At 43.2% G+C, this 11,418-nt stretch overlaps 1 protein-coding gene across 1 annotated transcript in view; it reads right to left on the bottom strand.

Annotated features, from left to right (window-relative positions):
* The window catches only part of LOC108668181, a gene marked incomplete at its 3' end in the record, with an annotated part of 42,392 nt that overhangs the window by 1,322 nt on the left and 29,652 nt on the right, over window positions 1-11,418 (bottom strand). Inside the window, exons 2-3 of the mRNA XM_018155351.2 lie at window positions 4,825-4,889; window positions 2,783-2,939 (exon numbers count right to left, since the gene is read on the bottom strand). Of these exons, the coding sequence (XP_018010840.1) occupies window positions 2,783-2,939; window positions 4,825-4,889 (222 nt within the window). The remainder of the gene's footprint in view (window positions 1-2,782; window positions 2,940-4,824; window positions 4,890-11,418) is intronic.

Genomic DNA, 11,418 nt, shown 5'->3' with positions numbered 1-11,418 from the left:
GTTAGGTGGTGACATGTTAGGTGGTGACATGTTAGGTGGTGACATGTTAGGTGGTGACATGTTAGGTGGTGACATGTTAGGTGGTGACATGTTAGGTGGTGACAAGTTAGGTGGTGACATGTTAGGTGGTGAGATGTTAGGCTGTCTCTTATACACATCTAGATGTGTATAAGAGACAGATGCAGGGCCTCACATGGCCTGGCTTATCACATTTTTATCAGGATTCACGCGTGAAATGTCAAGATTTTATTCTTATTATTATTATAGACATGTAATTTTATTTATAGACATATAAGATTTTATTTTTATTATTATTATACACATGTGGGCTGATATTCAATAAACAGAGAGACGCTAACTGAGGCAAGACATTTACACGGTTGTCCGACTCTTCTATTTATAAAAACACTCCGAAATTATATTTAAAAATAAAACACAATGTGAAATGCTATACGAGATGGTGACTCGATTAATACATGCAGGAAAGGCTGCTAGTTCCCTAGCTATTCGTAGCTACACATTACTATTCGCAAGAGTTTCTATTAATATTTTACTATTATTATTTAATATTACTATTCGCAAGAGTTAGCTACTATTCGTAGCTACTCTTACAAATAATGAACTGATTATTTATTAGTATTTAACTGATTTATTAATTATTATTGTCTGATTATTATTATTATTAACTGATTAATTTATTATTATTTAACTGATTATTTATTATAATTAACAAATAATCGACAGAGCCCAAGTCTCCCCAGCCAGGCCACTACAGGCGCGCTGTCAGCGCCAAAATAACAGAAGTTTTTTGTCGGATTTTTCTGACGAACGCCATGTGGCACTATGTGGCGTGCCATGCGATGCCACATAGTGCCATGTGGCAGCACAAGTCGCCGTTTATGTGCAAGTCAGAGGCACGTGAGAACAGCCTCAAGAGGCACGTGAGAACAGCCTCAGAGGCACGTGAGAACAGCCTCAGAGGCACGTGAGAACAGCCTCAGAGGCACGTGAGAACAGCCTCAGAGGCACGTGAGAACAGCCTCCTAGGCACGTGAGAACAGCCTCTGAGGCACGTGAGAATAGCCTCTGAGGCATGTGAGAACAGCCTTAGAGGCACGTGAGAACAGCCTCAGAGGCACGTGAGAACAGCCTCAGAGGCACGTGAAGACAGCCTCAGCTAACTTGTTTTCAAACAAGAGCGTCGCAGGAGACACTCAGAGTTCTATGTAAGACAATATGTCCGTTGTAGGCGAGATATTTGCTGACGGAAGCACCGCCAACTCAGCAGACTGCGCTCACAAGTCCAGGTCGACATCATCCCGCTAAGTATTTATTATAATATTATATTATTATCGCAATTATCGCAAGTAAGCTGTATAATGAGAGAGAAATGCGCGCTATTGATTAATGCTTGAAACTTTAATGGTGTAAATTTCGATTACTTTATCCCAGTAAGTGGAACAATGTCAGGACAAAAGTTATTTGATCTTAGTGGCATCACAAGACTTTGTTCTGTGATCCGCTGATTTTCATGATAAAAAGCAGGCCATAGTTTGCGCCCATTGCGTATAGCTGATGTAATTACTTTATATTTTGATGCAACCCTAATTGCGTATAGCAATTAAGGTTGGTGGTGACATGTTAGGTGGTGACATGTTAGGTGGTGACATGTTAGATGGTTACATGTTAGGTGGTGACAAGTTAGGTGGTGACATGTTAGGTGGTGAGATGTTAGGAGGTGACATGTTAGGTGGTGCCATGTTAGGTTATATTAAATTAGGTTAGGTTATCACTTTATCAACAGTATTGCGTAAATTCGATTATTAAATCCTATAAATTTTTCACCAGCAACCGCCCGCGGGATCAATAATTAATTTCCCAGTCATCCTGAGAGCGCCAGTTTGAGCGACAAAAACAAGAGCAAACCGAGTTAGTAGGGAGGGTAGGAGAGGGTAGGAGAACAATTTATAAGTTTAGAAGAGGGTAGGAGAGAGTATTAGAACGATTTATAAGGGTAGGAGAGAGAAGGAAGGGTAGGAGAAAGTATTTGAAAATTTATAAGGTCAGGAGAGGGTAGGAAGACCACTTCTGAGGGAAGAAGAGGGTAGGAGTACCACTTCTGTGGGTAATAGATTGTAGGAGGATAATTTTTGAGGGTAAGGGAGGGTAGAAGGACCCCTTCTGAGGATAGGAGAGGGTAAGAGGACCACTTCTGGGGGTAGTAGAACAGGTTCTGTCTTGGCAAGACGCTTGCTCAGGCTATAGAACTTCACGACAATTTTCAACTATTTCGAAAGAAAAAACGTGGCACTAAACGAAATAACTATTGGTAGCTTCACAATCTAGCACAAATATTTACATAAACAGGCACAAATTTTGAACAACAGAAGCACAAAGTTTCGGTAAACTAGCGAGGAACAGAAATGAACAAGGCTGGACTTTAGCCTGCAGCAACACGGCACGACGCATCGCCGACACTAGCACAGCAACATCTGAGCCTAGCACCACACACACACTCTCAACACTCCCCTCACTCCATACGCTGTCTCTTATACACATCTAGATGTGTATAAGAGACAGGCTGTAGACTTGCAGGACAGCGCTCTGCAGACGTGCAGCAGCTGTAGACTTGCAGCACAGCGCTCTGCNCCCTCACTCCACACGCTCCCCTCTGCTGCCCTCACTCCACACGCTCCCCTCTGCTGCCCTCACTCCATAAGCTCCCCTCATCCTCAACCCTACAAGCCAGCAACTTTCCTCACTCGCTTCGTTTGAACTCAACCCGTCGGCCGCCCTTAAAACTCCCTCCCGTGTCGCCCCAGCCTTGGCAGCCATTGACGGCAGGACAAGAGACGGCCGCCCTTAAAATATCCTTGGCCTTGGCAACCAAGACAGTTTTACTGCCGCAGACGCAGTACAGACTGCGCGGCAGTTGTTGGCTGCGGTCGCAGTTCTTTGGTAATGAAAAGTACAATTGAACTGACGACGCGTTGGGGGCCCATCTACTCAAGGCGGTAACTGGCCTTATTCGTGAGGCATGGCAGGCCTTATTCGTGCTGTGCAGTGATGTCAGACTGTCGCACAGTATCCGTGCCAGGGCGGGGACCACATGAGTGGACCACATAGGACAGGGAACTCGAGGGAGGAAGAAGTTCGTTCTGACAATTGAAGTCATCCCGGCGCCGGCCATTGCCAGGGCCTCCTATCCTGGCCACGATGGATTTCCTGCGCCGACCACAGGAACCTCGCCTGCATCCTTGCATACACACCATCCTAACCATCACACACCATCCTAACCATCACCACGACGAGACACACCAATGATCCTCGCCTGCATCCTTGCATACACACCATCCTAACCATCACACACCATCCTAACCATCGCACACCATCCTAACCATCGCACACCAAGGATCATGGCGCATTCGGTTGGCACAGTCACCGGAAAAGATTTATTTTAACGAATGAATATCTCTGACGCACCCCACAGCAGAGCGAAATGTTCATCTCTCACCAGACTCTTGAGATATGAAACCATAAATAATTATAAGGAATAAAATTTCACTTAAAACAAGAAACTATTTATTTCAAATGTGAGCAACTCGCTACGACACAAGAGCTTTCAAGTCCATATGAAAACAATCTGTACGAAAATAACCGATAATTATTTCGAAATACTATAAATATCTAGCATGCAGGACCGATGAAGGCTTAATTAAAACTATAAGGTATATGAATCACTTTGCTTTATATTAGGTATTATTAAGACTGGTCCAAAGAAATTTCGAACACAAAAAGGTCACATTGGACAATTTGATATAACTACCTAATTGGTGAGCTGATCATCTTGATATGTGAAGTAATCCAAAATGTAACCATAAAAATAAATAACCGGTTTTCCTCAGCCCTCATGATCCCCGCAGCTCTTCGCAAAAATGCAGCTCAAAATTCCCCCAGTGAAGCCGCTAATCACAAAATCCGAAGAGAATTTGAGAAGAAATCGTCATTGACTATCTATCAATAACCGCCAGTAACGCGCGGGTCGTAAAAGTCAGAAGTCATTGTTGGTTTTGTTCACTGCTGGCCGCTGCGCCACTCGGTCTAAAGGTGAACAGCTTGCCCTCCCTCAACAGCGCCGCATAAACGGACTCTCTCATCGCATGCAGCTTAGTCCGCTCTTTCATCGCAGGCAGCTTAGTCCGCTCTCTCATCGCAGGCAGCTTAGTCCGCTCTCTCATCGCACGCAGCTTAGTCCGCTCTTTCATCGCACGCAACTTAGTCAGCTCTCTCATCGCACGCAGCTTAGACCGCTATCTTCTCTATGCCAACAATCAAGCTGAAAGTATCAGCCTAATATGTAAGGCTGTTCACGCAACTATGCTGAACTTTACTTTAAATTTGAACGTTAGGAAAGAGCCTCATGCTATTTTAGTAGAAGCTTTCAAATTGGCACCAGAACGCATGTACAAAAAAATATTTATTATATATTGATAAATTCACTTTTTATTCATTTAATATACGCATCGATTATTTTGGTCCTTCATCTTTGACCTTCCTTATGGTCTTCATCTCACACTTCCCTAGATTGCTCGTGGGCGGTCACTAGAAATAAACTAAATAAATAGACTCCCCATCGACACCATAGAAAACGGCAAAGAAAATTGTTCAACCTTGCGTCGAAATTTATGAGGGACTATCCAAATTTCGATAAAATACAAGGGATCTCTTATTGGATCGACTTAGTGGAAAAATATTGCACATCTTATCGTACGTTTCTATTTATATTGATTATTTTATTAATTTCCTTTAAAACCCGGTACATACCTGCTCCAGAACGCAGCTGAGATTCCGCCTTTCTCGAACGCCAGGGGGCATGATGCTCGCCGGTACTGCAATGAAACAAATGAATGACGTTACTTCAATAACGTTAGGTACTTGAATAGAATAAAATAGAAGTGTTGGCACTGAAGAAATAGGCCACGGCCATAGACCATGGTGAATAACGTCACTTCAACAACGTCACTTGAATAACGTCAAGATAACAAGTCAATAACGTCACTTGAATAACGTCAAGATATCAAGTCAATAACGTCTTGTGAGGCGGCGGGGTGAGGCTGGCACGGGAGAGGCGGGGTGTGAGGCGGCGGGGTGAGGCTGGCATGGGAGAGGCAAAGTATGAGGCGCTGTTGCGACGCTCAGCGGTAAGGGGACATTCCCGTGGCGCGTGCGTGGCTAAGCGGGCTTCTTTTCTCATAAAAAACGGACATTCAAAGAAAACTACAACGGAGGGGCTACTGCGGTAAACCTGCACAACTTTGTACGGGGAGAACCTTGCCTTACGAAGTTACGAAGCTCCCGCCTTACGACAAGACAGCCTTACGAACCCCCAGTTCGGAATACAGGTGCTCCGCTGTACGATCCTGGGCACCACAAGAAAGCAGTGTGCATAAAAATGTCGGTGTATTTCCGTGATGAATTTTAAATTATCAAGAAACATGCGGGTTTTTGACTCGTCCAAGGAGCTCAGCCAGAATAGATGCTCTTGCCGAGCGAAGAGCCGTCGAGGCCGCAGGCTGAGATGCGGTCAATGGCACGACGTGACTTGCAGGCTCCGGACACGCAATTAGATCAGCCATGGGAAAACCTTTAATTTTGAGGCAGGAAACAGGATCTCTGCGTCTTGCGAGCCATCACCCGAAAACACACATTGATCTCAGCGAATCTGTCTCAATAGCCGTAGTCTTTTATTGATTTTCTTACGAGCAAGACAGCTTGTGTTTTACGCTCGTGTCAAGGACAACGCGCGTAAAACTTGCCGTCCCTTCCGGAAGGGCGAAGGCATATATATGTTTATACTGCTTATGATAAGGTTGTAATATTTGTTTTAAGATCACATATCAATTTCTATACAGGATAGCGTTAAAGTGACTTAAAACGTCGGCTAACAAATTAAGCTTCCAAAGACGGAATTCTTTAGCCTCGATCAAGCAACACTGCACACGCTTAGAATAGAAGTGTCGGCATTGAAGAAATAGGCCCATGGCCTGTTGCCGATTCTTGAATTTTTGACGCTAGTAGTTAAATCCACGATAAAAGCAAGATGAAGGCAAGATGAAGGCGTGATGAAGGCATGATGAAGGCAAGATGAAGTTGGCAGTGCGAGAATAACAAGTGCGACTCAACGCTAGAGTTGCCATTTTCTCAAACGGACAAAGAAGTGTGGAGCCACAGAAACAAGTGCACCGAGCAGAACCTAGATTAGGAACATTATAAAACCTGTACACTCTAATACACTGACAATAGATAACGTGACAATGGAACCAGTCGTTAACATATAATGCAGGACCAGTGTAAGAACACATTTAAAATGTCCAAGAGCTAATAAGTATTTTATACGGCAATAATAATAATCAGTAATACGACTGTGTCGTTCCCGTTGTTGGAAAAAATTGGTGACTGAGGATTACAGAATATTTGGCAAGTTGCAATCTCTCCAATGATATCAATTAAAGGCATGCTCATTTTTAAAAGAATTTTTCCCGCTATCATATTCATGTTGTGAACACTTGTTTGAGGTATCGTCGTCTAAATTGAACAGATGCTTCAACTAATTTAACTAATTTTCCTGAAAATCCTCGGAATTATAATTACCTAGTCGAAGGAGCACCGTAGTTTGGTAAAATAAATAAAAATCTAGTCACTAAGTAAATGGCGGCTTCACATTAAAAGCACTTTTATAGAGCATTGGGTTTGCTCAGAACGAGCTCAGACGCTGTGGCCATCGAAGTAATGGTCTCAAAAGAGGTCACATCTCGCAGGAAAAATGCCTCACGCAAAAGTCGGACCGTTGCACTCTGATAACTTCTTTCCATAGAATTTATCGGTAGAGTTTTTAGCACTGGAGACCGCATACGCAACGCAGTGTTTCCTAAGAGCAATCGTAGACTTTCGACTTGGATACTCATAGGTCAGGAGAACGACTTTAAATCGGCACTTCTCACTCACATAGGTCAGGAGAACGACTTTAAATCGGCACTTCTCACTCACATAGGTCAGGAGAACGACTTTAAATCGGCAGTTCTCACTCACATAGGTCAGCAGAACAACTTTAAATCGGCACTTCTCACTCACAAAGGTCAGGAGAACAACTTTAAATCGGTAGTTCTCACTCACATAGGTCAGGAGAACGACTTTAAATCGGCAGTTCTCACCCACATAGGTCAGAAGAACGACTTTAAATCCCCCCGACAAGTCAGGAGACCGGCCCCAAATCGCCTTTTATCCCCTGATAGGTCAAAAGACCGGCCCCAAATCGCCTTTAATCCCCAGACAGAACAGGAGACCGGCCCCAAATCGCCTTTTATCCCCAGACAGGTCAAGAGACCGGCCCCAAATCGCCTTTTATCCCCAGACAGGCCAGGAGACCGGCCCTAAATCGCCTTTTATACCAAGATAGGTCAGGAGACCGGCCCAAAAACGCCTTTTATACCAAGATAGGTCAGGAGACCGGCCCTATATCGCTTCTTATCCCCAGATAGGTCATGAGACCGGCCCCAAATCACTTTTTATCCCCAAATAGGTCATGAGACCGGCCCCAAATCGCTTCTCATCCCCAGATAGGTCATGAGACCGGCCCCAAATCGCTTTTCATCCCCAGATAGGACAGGAGACCGGCCCCAAATCGCTTTTTATCCCCAGATAGGTCAAGAGACCGGCCCCAAATCGCTTTTTATCCCCAGATAGGTCAAGAGACCGGCCCCAAATCACTTTTTATCCCCAAATAGGTCATGAGACCGGCCCTATATCGCTTCTTATCCCCAGATAGGTCATGAGACCGGCCCCAAATCACTTTTTATCCCCAAATAGGTCAAGAGACCGGCCCCAAATACCTTTTTTGCTCTGCACCATCATTACGAGTGCTTCGAATTTACACCCTGATTGGGTCTAACGGTACAACGAAATTTTCTAAACGTTTCTAAGAAAATTGTCGAGCTAATCGAGAGAAGCGTAACTTCGAAACAAAACCTCCAATGAAAACCAGCAACAAAACAGGCGGTGAAGGAGATGACGAGTACGAAGAGGCGGTGCAAAAAGAACTTTTAGTGTTGATAGAATGCAGTGCGTGGGAGGCGCTTAGATGTTCACTCATCAATGAAGGGCAAAAAAGTCGTCTGTTGCAAATGCGGAGGGTCACTTGAGCAATCCAGGGCTTGGCGTCCGCACAATTGTTCGGATTCGAAGATTGCAGCTGTTAAAAATCGAATTTGGACGCAATGCGCGTCGACGTAACTTGCGAAGTGGTGACAGCAGAGTAATCGCAACAAATCTGTCGTCCATTGTATACATTGCGGACGGTTTCAAGCCAAGTAATATCATTCACAAAGAACCAATTAGACATGCATTTTCAGTTGCACAGTTAGACTTTGAGACATTTTTCAGCGCATTTTCGAAACTACTTGTGTTGAACAACCTTGCAAATCTGTTAGCAATCTTCGTATTTCAGCGAATTGAACACATTTAACAATCAGCTTCATGATAAAGATAACACGGCGTGCACTGCCTCCAGCATGTTATGGTACATCCTTCATGGAAATGACACTCAGATACCTGCGGCAGTCATATATTTCATGCATTACTTCTGAAATTTGTAAATTATTTTCAATAAATAAATTAATAAGTATTTTTTATTCATACGAAACAAAGCATCTAATTTTACGGTAACGATCGAGAATTTCAAATCATGATTTTTCGTGCAAAATTCTTTGATATAGGTACATAGCATATGCTCACAAACTATGTGTAAAGAACGTTAATTATTCAGCAGCTTTTTATTTATTTACGTATTTAAAACACAACTTCTAACCTTAAATAACATATTTTCTCTGGTCGCTTCATGACCAGCCTGCACACAAGGCTCAGGTATTTAATGCCTTCCAGATTTTACCGAAGAAAGGAGGAAGTGAGTCCCGCGGACGGCATGCTTGCATGCATATGTCTAAGCTCTTTTGTTATTATTATATTACTTATTATTTTTATTATATTGTTTATAATTTTTATTATATCATTCATCATTTTTATTCAATTATTATTTATTCAGTTCATTCCAACTTATTTATACGGTTGCCTTTAAAGTAATAATGCATGTGATACTGAATGAATTCAAGTCTAGGGCATTTACGCGCTAGAAAACTTGTGTACTTCTGGAAGTATCCAAATTTGGCCAAGATTTCAAGCACTAGCGAATGTGTTTTCTTCCATAGAATTGAAAACATACATATTTCTTGACATTAATGGCCGCCAGATGTCTCAATCTAATGCCCCAGTATTGCAGCGCTAAAAGGGTCCCCAAATACCATGACAATAAATCAGCAGAAGACATTTATTGCGCCACGCAGAACAGCGCAGCCAGGCATGCGTTGCGGCAGCTGCGTAACCGCGCGTCTTGCGTGCCACGGCTTCAGCGCGGTCACTGCATGCAATATGGTGATGATGACAGTGATGAGTGTGATGATGGAGTGTCAGTCATGACTGATGATGTCAGATCAGCGAATAGTTAATACGGTGATGCTGAGAGTGATGAAGGAGTGTCAGTCATGACTGATGATGTCTGAACAGCGGACGGTTGATACGACAATGATGAGGGCCAGTGATGATGGAGAGACAGTCATGGCTGATGATGTCAGATCAGCGGACGGTTGATGCGACAATGATGAGGGCCAGTGATGATGGCCACCAGCTTAATGCTGATACAGGCGACGTAGAGATGACGAGAGATGATGCAATAGCCGTCATCACGTGCCACTAAGAATGTACAATGGGTCAGTTGTCTTCACCATCTTAACATTTACCTAATGAAGAGAAATTGTATTGATTTGTAAGCAGGCACGCACAGCCTCGTAATTCCTTCGAACTCGCTCGTTACTATCAATAAATTATTGCAATAAAACAGGTTCAGTTTCGAGGTCAGCGCGTTGCTTGCAAATATACGTTCACAATTCATTAGCGGCAACATTTTCAGCCATATGTAGAGTTCTGATGATATGAAATAGCATTTAAATCTATTGCAATCTTCAACCTATAGGACTCTCACGACTTCTGCCAGGGACAGCCGCGATGCATAAAGATATAGAATACAATTTAAGAACTGAGAGACAGGATAAATTAAGTGCTATAAAATTAAGGACTAAGAGCAACGAGACAGGATAAACTAAGAGCTATAAAATTAAGGACTAAGAGCAACGAGACAGGATAAACAAAGAGCTATAAAATTAAGGACTAAGAGCAACGAGACAGGATAAACTAAGAGCTATAAAATTAAGGACTAAGAGCAACGAGACAGGATAAACTAAGAGCTATAAAATTAAGGACTAAGAGCAACGAGACAGGATAAACAAAGAGCTATAAAATATTAAGAACTAATAGCAACGAGACAGGATAAACAAAGAGCTATAAAATTAAGGACTAAGAGCAACGAGACAGGATAAACAAAGAGCTATAAAATTAAGGACTAATAGCAACGAGACAGGATAAACAAAGAGCTATAAAATTAAGGACTAAGAGCAACGAGACAGGATAAACTAAGAGCTATAAAATTTAAGGAATAAGAGCAACAAGACAGGATAAACTTAGAGCTACCTAAGGGCAGGGTGCTGAGACATGCACCGGTGCATGCATGCTTCAGTAGCGCCGGTCAAGGGCAGCTACAGGAGTCACACCGCCTAACATGGATGATTGCCTCAAAGACTTGGTTTTTGTACACCTAATCAAAACTATCACAACACTCGATGTGTAACGCAATGACCCCTGAAGTTATGAAGCCATTATACACACATAACGCTAAAGTTCAGCGGAGTTGGGCATCGCTGGTTCAGATGGAAGCAGAAGCGTTAGCTGAAAGTTGTTCAACTCTGGCATTTGCTGTTAACCTTGGGAGATAGCGGAGGAAATGAGGTGGCGGTGGCAATGTCTCAGTTGCAACAGGTTACATTTACTTTAATGATTACTCAATTCCTAACGATTTATGATGCAACTTATTCAAGGATGCAATGCTTCCAATGTCACGACGAATAACTTGACAATTTGTTCGTGAACTAACTGCTGTCAGATTCGTTGCTGTTCTCTAGACAGCGTTGTAGACCTGCAGCCAGAGTGAATTAGCACCGTAAAGCGTTAACAATTTGTCTCAGTAAACAGTTTTGTTGGTAGCATGAATTCTAGCAACGCAGGGCAAGAAGGATGTAGGAGGAGGGATGCAGGGAGAAGGATGCTGGAGGTGGGATGCAGGGAGAAGGATGCTGGAGGAGAGATGCAAGGAGAAGGATGCTGGAGGAGCTGTCTCTTATACACATCTAGATGTGTATAAGAGACAGGCCTTACGAAGTTACGAAGCTCCCGCCTTACGACAAGACAGCCTTACGA

Source organism: Hyalella azteca, unplaced genomic scaffold (genome assembly GCF_000764305.2).
Source record: "Hyalella azteca isolate HAZT.00-mixed unplaced genomic scaffold, Hazt_2.0.2 contig8178, whole genome shotgun sequence".
NCBI lineage: Eukaryota > Metazoa > Arthropoda > Malacostraca > Amphipoda > Hyalellidae > Hyalella > Hyalella azteca.
The sequence above is the reverse complement of the archived record's forward strand: the minus strand, read 5'-3'. Positions and strand labels throughout refer to the sequence as shown.